Source organism: Tetrao urogallus (assembly GCF_951394365.1).
Source record: "Tetrao urogallus genome assembly, chromosome: 1".
NCBI lineage: Eukaryota > Metazoa > Chordata > Aves > Galliformes > Phasianidae > Tetrao > Tetrao urogallus.
Genome location: NC_136813.1, coordinates 83,550,293 through 83,576,144, shown reverse-complemented (window position 1 = coordinate 83,576,144; position 25,852 = coordinate 83,550,293). Strand labels below are relative to the sequence as shown.

Genomic DNA, 25,852 nt, shown 5'->3' with positions numbered 1-25,852 from the left:
GTACCTTCTGGAGTAACGTGTGTTAATTCAAATTTGATGTGGTCTAATCATGTAACACTTCAGGGCAATTACATGTTGGACTTCAGTGCTGGGCCGTCTGCCAGGTTAAACAGCTATTTGCTCACAGTGGGATGGGAGAGAGAGAATTCAAAAAGGTGAAAGTGCAAGAACTGATGGGTAGAGATATGGACAGTTTAATAAGGGAGAAGAATAATAATGATACAAGAAGTGATGCACAGTGCAGTTGCTCACCACCAGCTAGCCAGTGCTTAGACTCAGAGCTGAGCTTCTGAGGGAAAAAAAAGGGTTAATCTTGAGTGTATTTTGTAGTTCTCTGTGCCTTCTTCCTTAAGCCTTTGACAAATGATTAATCTATTTTAGAGAGAAAAAAATCTATGCTTTTCCTTTTTTTTTTTTTTTCTTTTTTTTTTCTTTTTTTTTTTTGGTAAAGAAAGCCCAGAAAACCTGGGAATAATGGTGACAGATGAGAACTATGTCCTCTATTTCACACTAGTTTCTTCCCAGATCAGTTAGAAAGAAAACACTGTCCATCCAGCAAACATAAATGTATTTTTCTTTACATGGGTAAAGTGGCAATGCGCAGTTCTCTGTGTGAATTACATGAATTCATTTATTATGACTGCTGTTGATTTTTAAAGCAAGACTGTTTAAAAAAAATACAAGTAATGTTACCATTTTATTTAAATATTTCCCATTTGATATAAAAGTCTCATTGTAGCAAGTCAAAATGAGCTGGCTGTTAGTAATATTCTCTTAACATCTTTCCATCATACTTTGTACTGGTGAGGTGTCTTCAATGAAAATATCAGCTCTGCGTTGCTGTTTTTCAGGTGTGGATTTTTTTAAACAGACTGTACAGACTTTTCTTAAATGTTTTATCTAGCAGAAGGGTTGTAACTGGATCTATGCTACTCCTAGAAACACACAGACAAGTAAGGAAGTTTTTAATTTCTACTAGATAGTTTATCTTTGAACAGTCACAGTCTTCTTCTGGAAGCAATACATAAAATATGGGCCTGAAAATATGGTACGGAAGAAAGCAGGCAGTTAAAATTATCTGGATGACAAGAATGTTTCTTTTCACTGTTCTGTAAATCATATGGTTTTGTCCAATGTGGGTGTTTTTTTGTATTTTACTCAGGTGTCTGGTGAGGGAATAGTATGATAACAAAACAGTTAGAAAAAATAGAAAAAAACAAGCAGTAGCAAAAGAAGCTGCAGTCTTTGCAGTAAATTCACCTATTTCTACCTTCATGTTGTAACACGTGTGAAATGTTTGCCCCCTCCTTGCCCGAGCATCGTATGTGATAGCTGTTACCGTTACGCACAACACAACGAGCCATATAAAGACACAAAAATATTTAGCGAACTTTGGCTGACGAAACTTCTGAAGTCCACGTTTGTACAAGTTTTTTGTGACTGCTTGGGAGTGTCGTGCATCATTGTTTTTCTTCAGCGTTGCATACTGACTTAAAGCGATTGTACACAACATGGTGATTGTAACGTACGTGCAGACGTGCATAACGATAGTTCCGAGGTGATACGCTACTCTGCATACATCAGAGCCATATGTCCATTGGTGCCCTTTTGCAAAATAGCCAGCCACAAAAGGCATGGTGCTACATACGAGTAAATTAGCAATGATGAGATTTACCAGATAAATATGCTGTGTTCTTTTTGTGGATGCTTGTCTTGAAAACACCCAAGCAGCGAGAATATTTCCAAAACTGCCAGTAATAAATAGGAAACAGTAGATGACTGGGAGAGCTACAGTAGTAGCTATCGATGGGTGAAGAATGCATGTTGAATTTCTCATTTATGCCAAATCTTCTTGAATGGATGATGAGAGCTGAAACACAATTAAAGGAATTATTCTTCTGTAATGTGCATCTAATATATCTTTTTTTTTTTCTTCGTATTTTGAACTTTTTAACTTTTACTTTTTCTTCTCTGCTTTTCATTGTTACCAATTCGTAGTTGTTCTCTGTGGTTATCATTTTCAGTTTGCATGAGCTTACTGTTTAGATGTTCTTTTACTGACAGATTTTTGGCAGTAAAAAATACAAAGCTGACTTATGTTAAAAAAAAAAAAAATAATAATGTGCTTAGAATCTAATAAAATAAATGAGGAAACAGAAAGTTGAAGGTAGGGTCTGAAAGTAACTTCTGTGGTCTTAAGTTATTTCTCAGTCTTCTAGAACACTTGTAACCTACTTTGGAAACCACTCTGGACTATTTCAAGTTAAATAAGCAAAATAAATACAAAGCATTTCAGTATTTGCAGAAATGCACAGGAGTATCTCTTACCTACATTTAAGTAAGAATTAAACTGTACATGATTCTGGAAGCTAGTTGGATGCTTTTTTTTTTCTTTTTTCTTTCTTTTTTTTTTCTTTTTTTTTTTTTTTTTTTGGCTGATGATGGTATCTAACTTACTTAGGGCTCTAATCTTAGGTATACGTTATGCATAAATGATGTAGCCGTGAGCATGTAAATGATTGCTGAAAACTGATATATTTCCAAATTTAGTTTGCAATTTATTCTGTATTTCTAGACTGTAAGCAAGAAATCAGTTCTAGTTGGTGTTTAAAGCCCTGTAGAATGACTGCATATAAAAATGAGTCTTTGACTTACTAACGTATGGTGAAGAGAGATTATCGTTTTGCACAGGTAAAAGTTCAGTAAAGTGCAACTTAGCTTTAATTGCATATAAAAGTACATGGGGAAAAAAAAATAACATTTCAAAGTCACAGATTGATTAAAAAAAAAAAATTTAAACAGTCATAAGCAAATGAATTCAAATTCTAAAGAGCATTCTTTGTAACTATAACAAAATACCCAGGCACCAAGTAGATTACATTATAAAATAATTGTAAAACTTCTATTTAAAAATATGCTATAAGCCATGACTGGCAATTTGTAAATTAAACCAAATTTTTTTGCAGTTGTTGAATCTTTACCTAAGTCCCATATAGATCATTGAACCAAAGTATATTAAATTATTTTATTACAGTGAGTTACATTCACAAAATAATGTTTGGACTCGATCCTCTAGACACCTAACAATTATTTTTATGTGAATGTTTTGAAGCAAAGAAGTAGCACTTTTAAACTTACCTATGCAAACTGCAGGCGTCTTCCTTTGGAGAGGGAATTTTTGTCCAATGTCCTTTTTATCTTTACACCGATGCAGTGAAAAAGATGATATTTAAATCTGGAAAACACAGTTAAGAAAAATGCCTTTGTGGCATAAGTAGGTTTTCAGAATGTGCCTTTTCTTTTACAGTGTCAAAAGGCAGCTAGACGCTTAAAGTTCAAACCAAAAGATGTTTTCTGTGCAAAAAGTCTTTGAAATTAGGCCAGGATATGCCTCCATTAGAGATTTTAAAAGAATGCAAGATAAATGTGGAAGAATGATTCTAACAGTCCTTTGGCCATGTAATTATTTCAGAGAAATACTTAAAATACTTTTAAGGCGTGGAGCTCTTGTTACTATCACGCTCTTTGAGACTGCCCACTTCCCAGAATGGAAAAAAATGAAGTTCGTATTTTGTAGGTGAGAACTTTAACTGCAGTTTAATTGCTCTTCAGATCCCAGAATTTTCACAGAGCTGTCCATCTGTTCTTGAACTCCACATGCAACAACGATCATGACATATCCATGTCTGCCCTCCTGTCAGTGACCAAATGAACACATCACGTATGTCCTGTCAGATGATGCATTCTGTGCAAGCAGTTTATAGCTGATGCATTCTCAGCTTTCTAACCATTCAGGGGAAACTGACTTGGCTTGTTTCCAAGAAATAGGAAGTTTAATGTAAGTCATCCAGAAGGCTGATAGCCAGGACAGTTTCCTTCCTGAAGAAGTTTGATCACAGATCAGTCAAATTCTGCTTAAGTCTGCAGAACATAAAACTTCTGGATTTACCTCTGTGTGATACATCTGTGGTTGTCAGATATGGCTTTTCAGAAGCAGTAAGTTCCTTTATGAGAACAGAGGAGGTGCCGTATTTTATGCACTTTTAGTATTGTTGTGTAAGTTTTGCTTTGTATTTAAGGACTCACAGTGAAAACACACTTTATGGATTTCAATGGATTTAATTATTCAGTCTTATTACTGATTTTATTTGTGTTGCTGTAAAATGATAGACATGTATTCTGTCCACCTTTTTAGGTTAGACAATTCATGTCATTTAAAAGTAAATTTAAGTGAAGGAAGCTTGCTTGGAATATTAGTAAGTAGCTTGTAGTGCTGTGGTTCCTTTGCATGCATTTTAATTTTTATTCTGTGTTAAGCTTTACCTTCTTTTTCTTCTTTTTCTGTTTGAATAAATAACTATATTAAAATCTGCTCTAATAGAAGGATTCTTATAGTAATTAAATGTCTAATAGTCTCTTACAGAGTCTTAGAAATCCACGTTTCTGTATTGTTCCATCCAGTTTTAGACACAAGAGTACATATCCTGAAAATTTGCTAAGTGGAGACCATGGTTTTATGCCAAAAAATGGTGTGAGCAATTTCAGTTAGCAGTTAGTTTTGTTGTTATTCAACTGGTTATTACATCTAGCCTGTTGTATTTGTAGTTCAATTACCATAATTCTTTCTATGTGAGGAAATTATGCTACCTTTTTTCTGAATTACTGTATAATGGCTTAATATACTGAATTATAATCTATCAGACTTCATTTTGTAACTGATTAGTGAGATGGGCAACAAATGAATGGGACATTGAGTAAACAAAAAAAAAGAAAGTAATTGGTTCCAAGCACTCTCACAATTCTTGTACACTATTTCCATTTGTCTGACCTACAAATGGCTTATTTTATCTAATGCATATTTGATGATATGCAAACAGTACACATGCATCTCTTAGGCAATTCACTCTTAAGTTCTTAATAATGATCTTCATGTATTCTCTTCCCCTCACTTATTTCTATTTCTAGCCCCCTTAAACCATGATTATTATACTTGTTTCTAGATTTTATACACTAACAAACAGTGTGTGCTGCCTTTTTTCATTGTATGCAAACCTATTTTGTGGCTCAAAATCACAAAGACAAGAAAATTCACAGTGGGGAAGCCATTTCGGTTAGCCATTTATAACTTGTACCTAACTGTGTTATATAGTACAGCCATAGGCAATAGTGATCCACACAAAACCACCTGGCCACTACCTCTCCCCTCCACCTGCTAGAGATGATAGAAGACAGCCCAGTTAACCTCATATCTTGTGCCTGTCTCAACTTGTGTAAATATCTGGGCTGTTCCTGTCAGGCAACAGAGTGTAATGTGGATTGGCAGCAGCTGCTCCTTACAGGATGGAAGAGGGCAGCAGTCCATTTACCTGTGGCTGCTGTGGCAGTCCTGATTCTCTATCCCATGGAAGGCCCAGGAGATGCACTTAACCTTGTTGCTTGATGGAAGAAAGGCAACTTTTAGGATAGGGTGCACAAAAGTGGATGCCCCTAGATAGGGCCACTATGGATGCTAAGGCTGAACTATACTAAATAAATGTGTAACATGTTAAATATGCATCAATCTTTAACATGAGATTTAATTTCCAGTACTTGGAATTTGATCTATTGTATAGGTGTCCAATATGCTATTGTAATATTTTTGTAGCCCTCTTTTTAATGTTCAAATAAAAATGCAAAAAGAATAAGCAAAGTTTTGTTGATTATGTATGTGAAATATATTACATATTTTATATGCAGCCCCATATAATTCCTCTTCACTCAGTGCAGCCAGGCAAGCCAAAAAGTTAGAAACTCCTTACTGTATGGCATTTATTACCAGGATAAGTCTCTAAAATGCATTGACTACTGCAAACATGCAATTCATGTCTTCCTTCGTATAGCTTAGTTAGAACTTTGACTTCTGATTCCAGTTTTTTTATTTGTTTAATCATCAGAATTGAAAGTTTATTGGCTGTATAAACTTCTAAGAGAGATGCAGTTCATTTTCAGTTGCATGTGTAGATCCGGGAGAGTTGTTGCAGGCTGTCAGGTGAAGTCTCTGGTGACTGGAAAAAGGGAAATGTCACTCCCATTTTTACAAAGGGTAGAAAAGTCATCTAGTGAGTCTCAGTGTCATCTACCTGGACTTCTGCAAGACCGTTGACAGGGTCCCACACCACATCCTTATCTCTAAATTGGAAATATAGTGATTTGAAGAGTGGATTACTCAGTGGCTAAATATTTGGTTGGATGGTTGCAGCAAGAGATTGTGGTCAACAGGTCTATGTCTAAGTGGAGGCCAGTGATGAATTGTCTGGATGAGGAGCTGCGAGATATGGTTTAGTAGCTTGTGGTAGCAGTGGTAATGAGAACACGGTTGGACTAGATGATCTTATAGGTTGTTGTTTCCAACCTTGTGATTCTATGATTCTATGAATGGTGTCCCTCAGGGGTATATCTTGGGACCTGTGCTCTTCAACATCTTTATCAACAACCTAGACAATGGGATTGAGTGCACCTTGAGCAAGTTTGCAGGTGACACCAAGCTGAGCGGTGTAGTTCATAACAGAAGGGAGGGATGCTATCCAGAGAGACCTGGACGAACTTGAAATGTGGGCCCACGTTGAACTGAAAGAGGTTCAACTAGTCCAAGTGCAGGGTGCTGCATCTTAGTATGGGCAATTCCAGATACGTATACAGTGTGGAGGAAGAACTCGCTGAAAGCAGTCGTGTGGAGAAGGACTCTGGGATCCTGGTGAACAAAAAGCTAGGCATGAGCCAGCAATGTGTTCTTGCAGCCCACAAGGCCAACTGTGTCCTGGGCTGCAGGGGTGGCCAGCAGGGAGGGGGGGAGGGGGGGAAGTGATTGTCCCCCTCTGCTCTACCCTCATAAGGTCCCACCTGGAGTGCAGCATCAAGGCCTGGGGCCTTCAGCACGAGAAGGATGTGTAGCTGTTGGTGTGGGTACAGGGGAGGCCATGAAGATGATGGGAGGGCTGGAGCACCTAACCTGCAAAGAAAGACTGAGGAAGCTGGAGAAGGGTCTGGGGAGACTTCGTCGTATATATTTATATACCTCGGTAGATGTATTTCTGAGAGCAGCTCTGAAAATAATGCCTCTTATTGTATTAGTCCACAAGGTCAAAGGCAGATGTTGGTTGTATAGCAGTAGGGGTTGAACCTTCCTGCCAGTATCCCATTCCATTTTGCTGCCATGTGACAGACGGCAGGAAAGGGGCAGTCTGACACAATGGCGTCTGAAATGGAAGTGCAGATGAAGCAAAGGTGTGTCACTGAATTCCTCCATGCTGACAAAATTGTACCCATTGAAGTTCATTGATGCTTGCTGAATATTTATGGAGGTTGAACGGTAGATGTGAACAGGGTGAGATAGTGGGTGGTGTGTTTCAGCAGTGGTGACAGAGATGTGAGAAATCCAGTCACATTCTTGACAGCCATGCAGATTTTTTCAAGCATGATATTCAGGGTCTTGTTCATTGCTGGCAAAAAAATGCATAGCTAATGGTGATAACTATTTTGAAAAATAGTGTTTTGTAGCTGCTAATTTTCTCTATCAAGTAGTGTTACTGTGCACTGTGCTCTTTTTCCCTCATAGTTTCCATGGAAATAAATAGGAGGCATTACTTTTGGAGCAGCATATTTAATATTGTGAGAAATACTGACCAAATCAAAGTTCTCTAAGTTCATGTTTAAATCTACTCAGCTTGAGCTGAGTACTATGCTGAATCAGTGGATATAAAAGAGATGGCAGATTTTAATTTGGTCTTTGTTAGACTGGTTTTGTTTTTTTGCTGTGCATTGATGATTTATTTTCAGCAGCTTTAGAATTGCCGTTATAATTCAGCAGAATAGGTCCAAAATTGTAGATCTTATACTGTTTGATGAATTGTGAGAATTTGCAATATAACTCCGGTTTTTCTAGGATCCTTTGTGATATAGAAAAGGGATAATATTGCACCCATACCTTCAGCTATTTGGCTGTCATTAAATAAGCACGTTTATGTGCTCTGGGTAGTTGTTTTGCGTAGAGAATCGCTAATTAAACAATACCTTTTAAACTGGAAAGCATAAAGTTACAGTTGACAGTACTTAAAAAAATCATCTTTCGATACTTTTAGATTTCAGGACTTCAGTGCTAAAAACTTCAGATTTTTTTCCCTGATGAAGTACTCTGTGCAGCCTCCAGAGGTCTCTTTTACTATTCCTGATTTTCAAAAATCGGTGACTGTTTACTGGGCATGATAATTTTTACTTTGATTTTTCAAAAACAGTTTTTAACATGTGAACTGTACTGATCATTGTAGATAAAGAGGAAGCTTTCTCTGTGGTTTTCTCTCACTGTGCTGTAACTCATGTATTTTCAAGTTAATTGTTTATAAGAGCTTTTTAGCTTTCGTATGAGGCTCTTAAGCTTTTGAGAAAGTGCAGAAGTACTAAAGCAAAAATAAAAATCTGAAGCATGGTGATAAAGGCAAAACTGATGCAGAAAAGGTAGATTTTCTTGACTGCAAATTGGAAAGCTTTGTCTCCAAAATGAATTTCTTGCTGATAAGGAACATTGTTACGTCCCCTGTCAAGTGTTTTCATCAGACTTTTAATGTGTTGTTGACAATACACATGTAGAAATTTTTTTGTGTGTGAGAAACAGTGGGTATGTTTTCATTTTAAAAGCACACAGTCATCTGTATCTGTGGTTTGAGATATTCCGAAGTAGCTGACCTTGCTTTTTAATAGGTGCAAAGATGTACTAACCATCTCTGTATGCAAATTTAAAGGAACCAGTACTCATCATTTACAGCAAAAAGCAAGATAATCCCTGAGGGCAGCATGAAGCACAGTGTACCTTTCTGGTGTACTTTAAGTAATTGATTCAGCTTGCAAAAATACAAGCTTAGAAGTAAACCGTCACATTTTTTCATCTTCATTTTTATCTCATTTTCAGTTGTTTGATACACAGCTATTTCTCTTCTATTTATGTTCTTATATCTATGCTTAACACTCTTAACAATGGAGTCTGAATGTTAAGGTTTCTTTCATCTTCATTCTTTCCCCTCAACTATTCCCACCCTCATGAAGTCTGAACAGCTTCTGTACATGGATTTTTCCTATCTATTAATATTTACAAGCTGTGAGTGCTAACAGCTCTGTAGCACCTTCTCTGTTTTCTTGGATTCCCTTGGCAGGGTGCCCTCAGTAATAGGGAATATTTCTGAGATGGAAAAAAGGCTGGCCAAAGAGTCTCAGCCTTACAGAGAATGTGTTGAAAATACATTTAAAACATTGGTTTATTTTAACTTGTATGCTTTATTTATGCTGTGCAACTAAACTCCTTCTACCCACCCTGATTCTGTGTGTGATTTCAGAGTGAGTATTAAACTAAGGTGTTCACATATATATTTTTTCCAGTATAAGGAATAATATGACTCTTACTTATTTATCAGTAATGTATGATTCAGTAATGTGAGTTATATTTCTCTCTTGTGGTTTCGTTGATGGATATTGTGAAAGAGGTTGTTCAATTAAGGTTTCAGATTTGGGCTATAATTTTCTTACCTAGCAGAAGATGCCAAGTTGTAAGTCCCAAAGGTAATAAGAGTGAGTTTCAATATAGAAATAAAAATCGGTTATTCAAGTCAGATACAATTGAATGTGCTAATAATTAAAGTTATTAGCTTGTTTCTGGCACGCAGTTTTGTTTTGTGGCTTATGCTATTCAGCTTATGTGGCTTATGCTATTCAGCTACAAAGTCTCTAAAGTGTGTGTGGTACAAATACAACATCACAATCAGATTTGCAGTTTGCCATGAGAAAAAGGAGAATCAAGAGGATGGATTATTTAGCATCTAATTAATCACCCTGTGATTACACAATCATATTAATCACCCTGGATTATTTAGCAAGTCTCTTTTAGAATTTTATGTTGAAATTCAGTTGAAGTTTCAATACGTTACTGTATTTGGCCCTCCTATCACTTAGGAAGCATTGCTAAGATGAGAAGTAACAAACATAGTAACACTACTGAATTGACTAATGATGGGATCACCTGAAATGTCACATTGTAATTTTCAGCAGATCTCCCAGGAGCTTCCAAATTCTTTGCACTTGACTATAATGTCTTGCAGTGCCATCTATATACCCTCAGAAGCTGGTAAAATTGATTTCAGAAAAAAAGAAAAAAAAAAAAAAAAGATTAAATATTAAAACATAGTAAAAGTGCCTGTGTTTGGAATTTGTTTAGCCGTAATTCTTTCCTACATGACAGTACTGTCTAGTTTCAGATCCTGTTCTGAGCCAGTTGATGCTTCAGGCCTTTGACATCTTGAAGCACTGATTTGCACACTTGTGAAAATCTGTCATCTGCTTATTTTGTTGTTTTTTTTGTTGTTGTTGTTGCTGTTGTTGTAACTGCTATTCCTTTAATATCAGACTCTGACAAAGAGCATACAATTAGTTATTCCTGTTTCCCCTTTTACACACCGTACCTGGTGTTACGGACCTGATGCGTCCTCTTTCAGTTTCTGAGCTCAAGCATTTACTTGTTTTATGTATTCTGCATAGAAACTGTACCATATAAATTATGGAATATCGTAGTGATGGCTTCTCAGTTTTTTTCTCCTAGTTTTAATAGTGACTTTGCTGCTTTATTGCTGTTGAACAGAGTTTGGTATCATATCCCTTTTTTAGGATTGACTACCTTGAATATTTGTGTATTGCTTAAAAACTTTGTCATCTCCTTAGTCTCATTCATTCGAGATAGCACTCAACAGAGTTGATAAATGAATCTATTTGGATATTCTTAGGTAATGTTCTGAAGGAAAAAATATATATATTTATTTTTAAAGCTTTATTTCCACTTTTTAACTAGTTCCAAAATAAGAAATATCATCTAATATTCTAATTTCTTTAGGACCTTTTGTGAATGATCTTGCTAGAGTCCATGTACAACATTATCCCCTTTGTCCTGATGCTTCTCAAGTCTACTAAAGGAGAGCTCCTTTGCTGGCTCCTCTGTAACAGCGCTGCTAGAGCTGATAGGTGGTAGATGTTTTTTCTCAAACAAATTTATTCACTTTTCCCTGGGCACCTTATCTACCCAAGCTTGCCTAATTTTACATGTTTTTGTAGGTGCTGCAATTGCCTAATATAAACACTAAACTGTAGCTTCTGAATCTCATTCAAGTTTTGAATCACATATGCTTTTCATTCCTTATGCACAGAGGTTAATTAAAGTGAAGTAGTATGTAATGTAATATGTGGTCCCGGGGACTGTATTACTCTTTAATGTTTTGTTTTATTTTTTAAATCATCTGTTGATATTATACATGGCTTCTGGTGCTCCTTCTCTACAATCTGTAAAGCGTGTACAGTTTATAACTAGCTTCTATAAAATCAGAATATTTTGCTGTATAATTAAAAATCTTCACATTTTGTGACAGATTAGGTATAAAGCCATGTGATCTATTAGAGAATTGGTAATCATATTTAATATTGAAGTCTTTCAGTTAACCTGAGCAATATTGGTTGTTATGTGTTAAGTGTAATAGAATCTTCTTTTGCAGTGATAGTGCCTAACATCTACTATCTAATTAGTTCATCTTTCTGGATTCTTGTGCTAGACATGTAAATTACTCTCAGTATAAGTGTCTGTTTGCATGTCTTTTGGTCTTAACAAGCTCCACTTTCAGCTCACCTGTTTTAAACAACCTTACAGTTCAAAATTTTACTTTGCGCCTGAATCCATAAACCTGTAAATAGACTAGATGACTGATCCTGACCAAAGAACAGAGCTGATGCTTCCAGTGTTCACAATCGCTAACTTTTCCGTTCTGCGTATGCTCAGTTTTTTCCTTGTTGAAATACTTTGTGTAGCTGAAGTCACCAAATTTGTTGCTCAGAGTTTGAAGGAAATCCTAATTAGCTGAAAATACCCATATGTCATCTCTCCTTCACAAATTTCTAACCAATTTCTAACCAGTGCTTAACTTTACCTCAAGTACTCAACCTTGACATTCATTAAAACATTGAAAATATAATAAAGGGCTTGAATAATAAAGGAGGCTTGATTATTTTGGTTTTTATATTTAATGAAGCAAATCTCCAGTAATTATAACTGAATCAATGGCAGCTGTGTTCTTCACCTCATTTTTGAGCCAGATATGTTGCTAAATTCTCAAATATTTCCTTGCAAAAATTCTGTAAATACAGTTCAGTGCTGATCTCTTTGAAACCTGTTAAAGCAGACAGTACATAAAGGCTTTAATGATTCATGTAGCTCTTTTGAATAGGACACACTACTTCTGCAAAATGCATCTGTTTACGAATTGCTCATATTAATATCTGTATACAAGACTCCTTACACAGGCTTAAACCACTTTGTGGACATCTCCCCAAAGACTTAGTGTTCTAGGTTAGTCCCACAGAAGGTGCCTGAGATAACTTGAAGGAAGTTTCCTGTTTTGTTTTCTTGGATAAACAAAAGGGAAATACTTCTGAAAAGTTTCTTCTCATTTTCACAAACAGAAGTAAGACTTCTCATTTTGTAATGGGAAGAATGAAACGAGGTTAGTATCCATCAGTTATTGTATTTGGCGCATCTTAAGCTGATGTCCGAAAGTGACACTGAGAGAAGCTGTTATCTGTTTACTTGATTAAGTCAGACTTCTTCTTTACAGAACTTGAATGCGGAGTGGTAGTAGAAAATCTCTCTTGCATATATTGTCCAAGTTTTATTTCTGAAGTACTTTCCAGAGTCACACTTGAATCTCCGTGAATTCTTCTACAAATAAGTTGGAAGACAGTCTTACGGACGCTACTGGACATTAGGAAATACATAACTGGATCTAAGCAGCTGTTAAAAGATGAAAATATGAGCATAACTTCATTGCATGTGTGAATTATTCCCTTCCAGTAACAGGATGGATCTTTTAACTGTGATGTAATGTAGACAAATCGAAACATGTGGTATGGAACAAAACATATGGTGAAAATAATGAGTACAATGAAGGAATTCCTTGCTGTCTGGGTATATTTTACTGCATTGGGAAAATTAGCTCTTTTCCTTGAAATTTTCAGTAGGTTCTTGGCAATTTTAACATAGGAAAGTATCAAAAGGAGAAAAACTGTCCAAAAAATGATGACAATAATATAATTTAAAATTGCTTCTGTCATTGCGTTCTTCTTATGCCGATAATGAAAGCACAAGGTAGAATTGCTGACCTCACTTGTGAAGAGAGATGATACAACTACTAATGAAAATCCTGTTAGTGCAACTGCCCACACAATGCAACAAATATGTATACTTCGGGTAGTATTTAACATCTTAGGTCGTTTCACAGACTTATTTATTTTTACGTAACGATCTAGGCTAATTAGTCCTAACAGTACTATGCTAATGTACATGTTCATGTAGAATAGAGTTCCTACAATTTTGCATAAAATCCATCCAAACATCCATGTGTTGTTGAAAATGTGGTACAGTATTCGGAAGGGAAGGCAGAAGATCAGCAAAAGGTCTGCGATGGCTACGTTTAGCAAGTAAACTTGGATGGAATTCCTTTTCTGGTGAACGCACAGGAATGCAAACAGGGCTATAATATTTCCAACCAATCCAACGACAAAAATAACGGAGTAAAAAAGTATGAGAGCAAGTGACAATGCATGGTCTTCTAAGTCACAGCTTCCATTGGGCAGAATTTCTGATGCATTCGTGGGTAGATCACTTTGGTTACCCCCAAAAGCTTTCGTGTATGGAAGAGTGGTCAGTAAATCAGCTGAAGGTGTAGCCATTTGTGAGGATTTTCTTAGCTGTTCTGTCAGGATATGAAGAAAAATTGTAAATATTATGTCATCACAGGAACACTGTTACACTTCATTGTCTACAAAGCATTTATGTAATATAAATAGCACTGAGTCAGCACTATTATATTAGTTTCTTTTTTATTATTTGTATCATTGGTATTGGTAAGGTATTTTTTTCCTTTTGTGGAATGTTTGTAAATCAGGATTATGCAAGGAAACTGATATTAGCTTGAAAATTACATTGCTTCAGTAACAGATGTTTTCATATCTTCCCTTGTTTTCATAAAGTTTTTAACGTAACTGAGAGTATATTTTTCACCAGTAAGGTATAATCTGGGAGATAAAAATCAGCTTTGACTAATGAAAGGAAATCAAAAGCAAACTCTTAATCAATATAGCAGAACAACAGTTAGCTGTTTAGAGAGGTAGTTAACAACCAATTATTAGCAGTACATTTTTCTCCCTAAGTTTATATGCCATGGTGTTAAAAGATTATGTAAATAAGTTTATTTCAATTTTTTTTAGAGAGACAAGCTAATATTCCCCTAATCTGAAAAGAAAATCATTTTTGGTGTTCTAAATGTAGATCTCCAGCAACAATAAGAAGGAGGAAAAAAAAACATTCCAGGTCTTAAAAATGTCTGATATGAGTAAGGTGGTGAAAATTGCACATTTTAGATAAGAGGCTTAGTAAAAAATGATGTACATACAGAATCTGAATTATTGAGAGGATATTAATAATAAAGTATTATAGCATCTCATGTTGGATGATCTTAAAGTTACATTAGATGTGGGCACTATGTTCCAGTTTTACAAGTACAGCTGTCTTTTCATATTAGCCACTTAGTATGGTATGGGCTAAAGTAATTACGAAAATTGTGTCTGATTAAAGAAATACGGTACCTTCAAATGCACATTGAAACCTCTCAGCTATATTAAATGTTATGTTTATGTTGATTTTTTTGTAAAAGATGTTTGACATCATGAATTGCATAATCTGTAACATTTAGGTGAATGAGGGCAGGAAAAAAATCAGTAACACTGCAGATACTTCAGAAACACAACTAAGAAACTAGCCTAAGTTTTGTCATCTGTAAGTAGAAATGCATACTTAAACTGAGAAATACGTAATTACATGCCAATTGATTACAAAGGTCATTAGCACCTTCGAAATTAAAATAAATTGTAATAAGAATTTGTTTTACTAAGTATAAAAGAAGCCACTTACCATTTGTGTTTTAAGAACTTCTGCTGATTTTGAAAACCACTGCTGAAGAGAGGGAGGAGTAACGTGTATGCATGTCCTCTTATTAGAAAGCTGGAGTACCAGCTTCTCTATGAAAGCTTGAGAATCAGCTGACGCAGTGCAATTAGCTACAAGGGGAAGTTTTAACTAGTGTTGCAACTACTTTTTAAAGATATTTTGAAGTAGCAAAAGCCAACTTACTGGAAAGATTGACTTTGGTGTTAACTTGGACTTTGCTGGTTATATCATAAACTGAATAGGAGATTGGGATTTTTTTCATAGAAACTTTGTTTCTTGTGACCAACCTCAGCGTTTTCCTTTTTGGTAAACAATTTTCTTGGTACACTACATCTTGATACTGGCATGAAAGTAGTATCACTTCTTCAAGATTTGTGCACAGAGTGAAGCCACACTTGAAGTGGCACATTTTTGTTACCCTGGTGCAGCTTTCATCCACCTTGCTCAAAGTGAGAAATCTGAGGTTGATTTTTTTTTTTCGCTTAAACTAGCAGCTGTGATACATAGGTCACTCTGAAAGTAATGCCTCCTGTTTATTTGCATGAAAAAACACATCAAAGAAGACAATAACACTATTTGATAGAAAAAATTCCCAGCTACAAAACACTATTTTTCAACATTCTCACAACCATTCGATATGCATTTTTTGCCAGCAATGGCCAAGATCCTGCATGCCACACTTGGGAAAATCTGCACCCGCTGGTGGCTGTCACCACTGCTGAAACCACACACTGCCTCACTGTGCTCACACCCACTGTTTGGTCTCCATAAATGTTCAGCAAAAGTCAATGAGTGTCAGTGGGTACAATTTTTTCCGCATGCAGAAATTCACCTTTGCTTCATCTTCGCTTCCATGTCAGATGTCAGTGTGTCAGGCTGCCCCTCTGCTGCCATCTGTCACATGGCAACAAAATGGAGCTGAATGGATCTGAAAGGAGGTTCAGCCTTTACCATCATCCCTCCCACATCCAGCTCTGATGTCATGGGCCAACAAAATATAACAGGAGGCATTACTTTTGGAACAGCTTAACAGTTTCAATAAGGCAGAAACAAAATACTCAGAGGTAATTCCACCTGGTAATACTATTTAAAACAGGATATAAGAGATTTAAAATTTACGTTTTTTAAATGCAAATTTAAAAATTGGTTCTAGAAGTCCCACTATGAGTTAGCACAAATGTTATAACTGAGGAATATTATCCTGACGGTATTTTCCTTAGTAGTTGAAATGAGTGTCCGTGTTAACATTCTTAACTTATCATCCGTCTGGGAATCAAGCTTGTTTGAGACTCTGCAAATTTCTTTTGGACTTTTAAAAGGGGTTGAGGTTGATGTTACAATGTTGTCATAATTTCATCCTGATATTTAGTAGGGCCAGAAGCATTAGGAAGATTTAGATTTGTTCATGTATTTTCTATCAGGTATTTACAGTCATGTCACAAAATCTGAGTGCTTAGCTATAACAGCAAATGAATGTTAAGGAAGCATCAAAGGTAACAGTTCATGACCTCGGTGAATACGTAGCTTAGACTTTGTGTAAGATAAGGTTTCGTAGACTTCTAATACATAATGATAATTACAACTTTCAAAAGTCTGAGTATTAGCTGTAGGTATTTTACAAAATGGTCATCAACCTAAATTAAAACCATTAAGTACAGCTAGTGCAGAAGGAAATTGTTTATGGATTCCTCCACAGCTTAATTGGTTGATCATGCAGGGAGGTTGTAATTTTCCTGTTCCAGATTTGAGCACTTTAGTTATGTTAACCCCCAAAACCTTAGATCATCTCTGTAGTGAGCAGCTGAGTTCTTCCAGGTTCTTTGCTGCTGGAGGACAAGTGTAAAAGAAAACTAAACTTAAGGCAGCACATGGTTACCTTCTTAGAGAACAAGGACAAATCTGAAGATACAGGGTAACCTATTTAAAGTTCCTTGTTTTGCAGTGTAAGCAGTAACATTTTCTCAAGTAGTAGAAGTAGACAGATTTGACATCCTTTTAAGTAACAGAGCTGACTGTGCAAATGGAGTACTATATTTCATTTTTAAGTAGGCTCTCACATCAGTCACCACTCCTCCAAATAATGCTATTATTGTATTTTTATATATTGCATCTTAATATAATTAGTGGAAAAAATATGGATGACTTTGCATGGAATGATTTAGCTTTAAACCTAATGCTTTAAACCTAAGCAGTTTATCCTGTAACTCAATAGAAATATCACAGCAGTGTTGTTTCTATGCAGCTGGGAAGTGATCTCCTACTGTGGTTGGGGCTGAAAGTATTAAGAATAAGATCACACGCACTGTGTCATAGGGCAGGATGTATCTACTGAAGAACTAGAACAGTATAAAGCATACAAGTGAAATAAAGAGTGAAAATAAAAACTAATACTAAGAAAGAAAATTTCAACATTCATTATCTCCATGTTGTTGTGATTTTACTTTGTGTTCCTTGTGAGTTCTGTTAAGTCCTGAAATGCTTTTGCTATACCTAGGGCAAGTAAAAAGGAAGCCAATGGAGAAGGAATCATAGAATCATAGAATCACAAGGTTGGAAAGGATCTACAGATCATCTAGTCCAACCATCCTCCCATTACCAGTGCTACTACAAGATACTCAACCATGAAGAGGTTTAGTGAGAGGATCTCATTCCAAAAAATATTACAAATCAAGAATTTCTTTTAAAAAAATAATGACTTCTGTTTGCAAATTTTTGAAAGTAAATCCTAAGGTGCCAATTGTACTTTTCAAATAATATAATAATTTGCTTTTTCATTGTTGTTTTCAGCCACACTGTGTACTGCTTGCCTCAAAAGAGAATTCAGCCCCGGTAAAGCTTGGTGGCTTCGGGGTAGCAATTCAATTAGGAGAATCTGGGCTAGTTGCTGGAGGTAAGAAATTGTCCTTCAAACTTATATAATATTACAGAAGTTTTACTGCAGAGTTCTGTGCTTCCAACGTAGCCTGGGCTGCAAAACAAGGACTCAAAAATAATCTCGTTCTAAATACTTTGTTAACAATATATGTACGCAAGTATTTGAACTGCAACTGTGTGTACTGTAGTTGGTAATACATTAACTGTAGTGTACTACACTGCGTGTACATATACTGAATTGTAAAACTGTCTAAATGTTTCTCAGCAACAGCTTACACTGTTTTGGTCAAAATGAAATTGAAAAATGCAAATTTTTTTTTCATTTTGATACAGTCCTTGGCAGTGTTAGTCCATGCTTGGCAAAGCACACAACATAAAATGCCATCAAGATTGAAATGTGTGTCAAAGCAATTGACTAAAGATTTAGTACAGCATCCTTAATGCTCCCATATGTTTTTTAGGCAATTTCTGTCAGAGTACTATACTCTGATTAATAGCAAAATCTTACTAGCTTTCACATGTGATTCTTTCTATGTTTTACTGTTTCATTGTAATTATTGCATAAGACACCAATATCTTGATAATGTATATTTTTTGACTGTGTGTTTTGTTTTCTGTGAATTTTATTTCCTCTAGCTACCTTCCATATTGTTCCAGACAATAGGGTTATGCTCTAATCAGCCTGCACAGATGAAGATCCAATCAGTTTTCTGGTGTTTTCATTGCCAGAGTAGGAGACTACAGCAAAAGATTTCATTAACTTTGGGTGGTTTTTTTTTCTTCAAAAGGGAGTAACTTCCTTTCAGTATGTCTCAGTATCTTCTTCAAAAACTCACATTTTCTTATCTAAATATTTAAAATATCTTTGTCAATTCAGCTTTCATATGATTTTTTTTTTTAAATAAAGAGCAAATCCAGTTTAAGCATACCAACATCTTCCACACTCTTCCAATAATTACCAATACCAGAATAGTTCTTATTACCTGCAGTCCTAGATAAGTCTTTTTCTAAGAAAATACATTTAGAGGCTGTTGGTTTTTTTTTCCTAAATGAGCTAATTTCTTTCTTTGTTTTTCCTATTTCTCAAATGATACTTCAACCATTGCTTTTTTTCAGTGATAGCTCCTACCATTTTGTTTACGATTCCCTCATTTTTCTTCTTCGTTCTCACTGAGCAACTTTTTCATTTTTTTTTTTAGTCTCAGCTACTCTTTTGGAGCTAATCAGCTACATCGAACTTACTTTCAGACTCCTAGCTGTCTTAACAGAAACCTGAAATTCAGTTTAGAAAAATGTCCTGAATTTTGCTCAGAATTCATCAAGTCCTTTCCTTCCTTTTCTGCAACCATTCATCATTCATGTACTCAACTGTCTTATAGTTGTCAGTGCTGGCCTGGTCCTTCCTTTCCCATGTAAATGTTTTCATTCCTTTATAGTTCAGCTTGCAGTACTTAAAGAAGCTTTTTTTTTTTTTTCCCCCTTAAGCCTCATCAGTATAATATTTCTCTGTGTGCTTATCTTTTATGCCTGATTTGTCTGAATCTCTTCCTTATCAGTCTGCCTTCATATTATTTTTTCCTCTCTCTCAACTGTCATTTCAGTTCGTAGTCTTTTCACTAGTACTTGTTATCTTCACCTTCAAATTCATCTAACTTTCAGGGCTACCTAGAGAATTTGCACTTCATTTATATCCATATAATATTTTAATTCTACTACATGTTTCAAGTTTTCTCCTTAACAGACTGCTTATCTCTTTTTTCTGATCTTCCATTCCAGTCTTTGGACTTCAAACTACATCTGGCAGTTCTTTTCCTTTCCAGAGTACCAGGCACTTCCCTATACAGCACTTGAAAGATTTTATTTCTGCAACTGCATAGTAATGTCCTATATGTATTATGGAAAGATTAATGGTTAAAAAGATTAATTTACGGGGCTATAGGTTTCTTGTAACAAATTGTTTATCAGTGTAATAGTTTAGGTTACTGTTATGCCCTACATACAAATTCTGTTTTGTAGTAAGTATAATAAAAAATTAGATGCTACTCATTTGTTCATTTTCTCCTGAATGAAGTAGAAACCTTCCTCATAGAGAGTCTTGTAAAAAGTGTAATAGCCAATCTATTTATGTTCACGTTCTTTTTCTAATTTTTAGTTTAAAAATAAAATTGCTTCTCCTTAACATATTCAATTATTTCCCCTCCAGCATGGCAATTCCCACGTTCACTGGTTATTTTCAGCCCTATCACATCAAAAAATAAATTCTTACTTAAACAAAAGCTATTATGAGATTAAACTTCCCATACTGTCCTTAAAAACCACAATACTCCTAAGCTGTTTTGGTTTTCATTGTACTGTAAAACTTTTACGGTACTGTCTTATACATGCTGGAAATGCAATGTTTGCTTACCTTTCTGTATCCAATATGTATTACTACAGTATCTTAGAAGGATATATTCTATAAATTCCTACATAGATGATCCTGATGTTCAAGAAGAGAAATGCTTGGAGTAGTTTGTCTTTCAAGACAGAATAAGATAGATTTCCTTTAAAAAAAGCACATCTGCATTGAAAGTAGCATGGCTCTAGTAAAGTTCAACTTCCCTTTCTCTTGCATACTAAACCCAGCCACTCTACAAAGCTCTTCTATTTCAGTCGTGGTCACTCTGTTTGCTAGTATTTTTGCCTAAAATAGGAGCTGCTATATCTAAAATATTCAGAGGTTACCATTGCTTTAATTTTTTTGTTTCTTACTTTCATGCATTTGCATTTGTGCCTTTTTTTTTACTTACCTTTTTATATTGATGCACCTGTGCCTGATGAGATTGTGTGTAGCCAGGACAACACACAATAAGACGGAATTTGCTCCCTTGGTTTCTGCCAGGCATACCTTCTAGGGTCAGCTTTTGCTTTATTTATGAGTGTGGAATTTTTTTAACTTAACCAAACACAGCTTCCTCCAGTATACATAAATCTTGGGGAAAAAAAATAAGAAAAACAAACATTTGAGGATTTTTCTAATAAAGTAAGTTCTGGGAATTGAAAGTAGACTAGTCTCAATCTTTTAACCTATGTGAAAGATAAAGTTGTGCTGTTTAGAAGTATAATTACTGTGTTCTTTCAAGCAGAGGGTTGTTTTACAGAAGTCTAAATTTATCTCCCAGTAACAAGATAAGACATCATATAGATGTCATTAATTAAAATATCTAGAATAGATTTTAGGAACATTATAATTAAACCGCTAACAATCCAATGGAGTTTATTTTTAAGAGAGCTTAATTATTACTAAGCATGAAAAAATTGATGTAGCTGGAACTCAGTTTCCATAAGACCAAAAGGAAAAATACTGTTCTACTGTGTATTGCCATAAGCTGCAGTGCGATGAACAGAAACTGTCATCTTCTGAGCTATAGGAAATTGTTTTCATGAATTATCAGTTTCTGAAGGCCACTTTTTCTTGAAGTTCTTATGATCAGCTGTAGAAAAAATTGCTGAAGTTTATTCATTTGAAGCATTCAAGTAGATGCTTAAAGATGGAAGTCTGCTGTATACACAATAGTTAAAGATGTGTAAGTGTAAATGTAAGATTTGTAAGGAATTTGTAAGTGAAACTCTTCTAAGTAACAGGTTGTTGACATTAAGCAGTCCATGTTTTCATAGCTATCATGCAGTTGTAGTATTGGAACCTGAGACGTCAGTGTTTCAATAGAGTAATCTCATAATTTCTGCCTTGAACATTTTTTCTTTCAGAATATGACGTAAATTATCACAATATTTTCTTAAGTAAATGTGATGATGTCCAACTTAGCAGATATTATCTTAGTCTCAGATTTATTAGCTAGTATATGGTATGAAAGTCTGAAGAAACTTCAGTGGTGCCCATGCCAGGAAAAAGGCAATGAGCACTAACTTGAATATAGGAGGCTCCATCTGAACATGAGTATATCTGTATTGTCTAGGTAATGGGCCACTGGCACAGGTTGTCCAGTGAGGCTGTGGAATTTCATGTATGGAAATCTCCAAAAGCCACCTGGATGGGGATATGAGCAACCTGCTGTGGGTGTCCCTGCTTGATTTGGGGTTGGAGCAGATGGACACAAAGAGCTCTTCCAGACAGTGAATAAAAAGCTCTTGAATCCACAAGTGCTATTTCCTTCACTTAGCACAAAATAACTGTGTATGGACCTAAATGGCACGAGGTTCTGTGCTAGCTGTTAAGTCTTCTTTAGCAATGAATAGTTGACCTATTTTACTTTTTCTCTTAGCAGCAAAATGTCACTGCTGATCCATTCCAGTATTTATTTTTGATTACTATTAGTTAGCTCTCCTAAATTTCTTCAGAATTCTTAATTCTTAAGTTCAATTAATAACTTTAAAATTTATTAATAGAAGTACAGCATACAAATACCAAGTGTTCTTGGTTCTCTGTAAGCTGGCCTTCTACTCCAAAAGTTACTACTAAAATGACAAAGGAAGGCATTACTGTAAATTCCCCTGCAAATAAGACCATGGAATTTTGGGAAATAATGTGAAGAAAGTAGTGTGAAATAATTTTCTCGGTGATTTTCTGAATACCAGTTTAAAATTGTATTTTTTTTATTTTTTTTTTCATCATCAGTGTCTGAGTTATGCAGCAAATCTTTTTTCTAAGGACAAGTATATGTTTCTAAACTGAGGTCGTATACTAGTATTTTTTCTCTCAAATTAAAGTGTTTCATTCCTCTGCAAAGCAAGAACACTATTTCACTGTTTTTCTATTTTTAATGAAAGCTATTCAGTCTCTTCAAAGCTTTGCCTCTGATAGAATTTGTTTTATTTAAAAGCTACAATTGAAGTTTACTGTCTCAGAAATTCCTCTTCACATCTGGGTTGATTTGAGAGAACTTAGAGGAGGCTAATGTGTTTAAAAGTCAGCTTAGATTTACTTCCTTCATGATAGTTTTATGCCTGCAAAGGCCAGTGAATCAGTTATTATAATTTTTCTGGACATCATGTGATCTTTGCTTGTTCATTTTCCCAACACTAATGTCGGGTGCCCAATTATCTGATAATACATCTTTTAAAATACATTTTCTTCTGACAGTCTTCTGTGCTGAGGCTGAATTGCCTTGTTTTTTAATTTTCCCCATCTTTTCCATGCACCTGCTTTAAACATCTCTATTGTCTGGAGTAATGTGGAAAGGAATTAAAAGTAATAAAGTATGATCTATCTAATGTTGTGTGTGATTCTTCGATTCCTTCCACATTATTCTGGACATCCCAGCCTTTTAGAAACTTCTTAATTTAAGAACATATTCTTATTACACTATTGTGAGAGGTCAGATGGTGATGTTTATTAGTACCTCACATTTTTTTCCTAAAAATTATTTGTTCCAGTTGTTTCCTTATACATCGTTCAGATACTACTGCTGTTGAAAGACTCTTCTTCTGATATCTTGGTCATCAATCCCCTGCCTTAGGGATGACAAAATCTGATTGGGTCTCTCTATATGCTCTTCTTCTTGTGGAAAGCATAACCCTATTGTCTGGAATAATATGGAAAGAGTCATAGAAACTAAAATTATCAAAGGTAAGTCAAAATTTATCTTTAGTGCTTGTGAATGATATCAAATTGACAACATCTGAAGACTGAGGCTCTTTATCCACAGGAAAAAAAAAAAAAAAATCAACTGAATTAGCAGTTTTACAAATTTCCACAATGCCAATATGCCTCAAAACTGGTAGATTAAAAAAAACTGGTGTGCAGAAGTAAGATATGTACTGGCTGTGCCTGTTCAGGCAGTAAGCAAACAAGCTTTATGCAAATAAGCTTCTTTTTCATGGGGAGTTGTTAGAATATATTCATGGGTTTTCTTATGTCTAGAATAAAGGAAAGTATATTTAAATAAAGAGAAAATGACATTGCTTACTGTTCTGTCTCACTTTGTTTCCAAAAAGATGGAAAGCTGCTGCAAAAACACACACACAAAAAAAGCACAATTTTCTAAAATCTTTTTACACAAACTTTCTACTTGGTAACTATCAGCACAAGTAGTATTTGTTTTAAAGAGTATTTAGGAGCCATGATTTTTGCAAACTTTGTTGTCTCTAAATTTTGTTTATCCTGTTACTGTCCTGTAGTTGCAAAACAAGATCATATCTATTTGAGTTCATACATGCACTTGAATTTGCTGAGCAAAGTGTGCTAATACTTGCCCAGATACATTTCTAAAATAACCTCAAAATCACCATTTCCTCTTCTGATGAAACCAGCAGTAAATTGTCGTGAGGATGGCAGCTGCCCCAGAAATGACCTTAGCTTTTTTAATAGTTTCTAAAATATCTTCTCACATATATTTTTTCATTTTACAAGAGAATATTGTGATTTAGTAGTACTGATTTTTCAGTATTCTTTTAAGTAGCATCATGTTAAATCTGGTTACAGCGAAGTCTCTTGGGTTCTTGCAAAGATGTGTAAGATGTTGCTTGTTACTTTACTAGTCTGATGATTCTGCTTAACATCAAGCTGTGCATTAAAATTAATTTGTATGATATACTGGTTTTGCACCAGGGAAGCAAAGATCCTGTTCTTCTACCTGAGGTCTGAAATTCTTAACTTCCGAGGGAGGAAAAAGTAGATTTAGGATGATCTCTTATCTCTAACTTCTAAGTTTGTTGGAGTTTGTTTGTAAGAGCTGTTGGGTATTAAGTAACGTGTAGCTTCACATTCTAGTGGCATACTGTGAATGGGCATCAGATAAAGATCAGAAAAAAAATAGGAAACTTGGGATACCAAAAGGTTGTAATTTGTCCAGTGTCGCATAGAAAATAGAAAATGGATCTCAACAAGCTGTTGCACTTCTCTTGTTTTGTTAGAAAAATATATGGAAAAAATCATAATATGGTGAATAATGAACAGTGCTGACAGTGGATGGGAACAGCATAAAAATGCTTGCATGTTATGTTTTGTCTGCAGTTTTGATATGTGTAAATTTGCGAGCTGTTTGCTTCTTGTTCATATGCAGTAGTTCAGTAAGTACTTTCGTATTTCTTAGCACTGTAGTCAGGAAGAGAAGTAAAGGAGAAAGGAAGTTTATCTGCTGTCAAGACACCACTTTCAAACTTTAGGGAAGATGATTAATGCTCAGTTTGAAATAAGTATCCTGCTCTGCATATATTTATGAGTACATTTGAATAATGAAGGATTTTTCTTGCTAATGAATTTCTGCAAAGTAATTTTAACTTGAAACATTTTACTAAGGAGAAAAGGAAGCCAAAAACATGCACTTTTGATAGTATCTTGACAGTTCAAATTACTTATTTTATGCAGCCCATGATTAATTCAGGCAAAATGATGCTTAATATTTGAGAACGGAAAATGAACAGATGAAAAGGAGCAGGCTGTTTCTTTGATTCACATTAAGAGATTCAACTTATTTTTCCCCATTTCATCAGCATTCTGTGCATCAAAAATAGCATAACCCAGCATGGTGGGTTGGCCTCAGCTAAGGGCCAATTTCCCTTAGGTCCATCATTTCTGCCTCTCTTTCCTCTGCTCACTTTTCCCCATCTCAAGCGTGGGAGCTTCCTATAGGCTGCAGTCTTCCCAAATAAGCTTGCTACTGCGTGGGTCCTCGTTGGTTTTCTGTTCCACTGTGATCTTTTTCACAGGCTGAAAAGGAAACTTTACCACAACACCTGGAGAACATCCTCCCCTTCTCCTTCTCTGACCTTGGTGGCCGCAGGGCTGTTTCGCACATGTTTTCCCTTATTCATTACACTGTTGTGCAGCATATCTTCTTGAATGTGCTTTTCCAGAGGCTCTGCCAACTTGGCTTGGCTTCAGCCAGCAGATTCTCCATTTGGAGCTGGCTGCAGGCAGCCACATCCAGCATGGGGGCAACTCTGCTGCTTCTCTCATAAGCCATTCCTGCCATCCTC

At 35.5% G+C, this 25,852-nt stretch overlaps 3 protein-coding genes across 7 annotated transcripts in view; 1 reads left to right on the top strand and 2 right to left on the bottom strand.

Annotated features, from left to right (window-relative positions):
* Positions 1–25,852, top strand: part of CASK (calcium/calmodulin dependent serine protein kinase) — a gene marked incomplete at both ends in the record, with an annotated part of 194,195 nt that overhangs the window by 94,848 nt on the left and 73,495 nt on the right. For all 5 annotated transcript variants that reach the window (XM_079549783.1, XM_079549780.1, XM_079549782.1 and 2 more), the window contains one exon: positions 17,849–17,951. In XM_079549783.1, the coding sequence (XP_079405909.1) occupies positions 17,849–17,951 (103 nt within the window). The remainder of the gene's footprint in view (positions 1–17,848; positions 17,952–25,852) is intronic.
* GPR82 (G protein-coupled receptor 82) lies at positions 848–1,837 on the bottom strand (the record flags this gene model as incomplete). The annotated part of the gene is made up of 1 exon (XM_079548657.1): positions 848–1,837. One exon carries the CDS (start codon positions 1,835–1,837, stop codon positions 848–850), a length of 990 nt encoding a protein of 329 aa, XP_079404783.1.
* Positions 12,640–13,785, bottom strand: GPR34 (G protein-coupled receptor 34; the record flags this gene model as incomplete). Its single annotated transcript, XM_079547878.1, has 1 exon — positions 12,640–13,785. One exon carries the CDS (start codon positions 13,783–13,785, stop codon positions 12,640–12,642), a length of 1,146 nt encoding a protein of 381 aa, XP_079404004.1.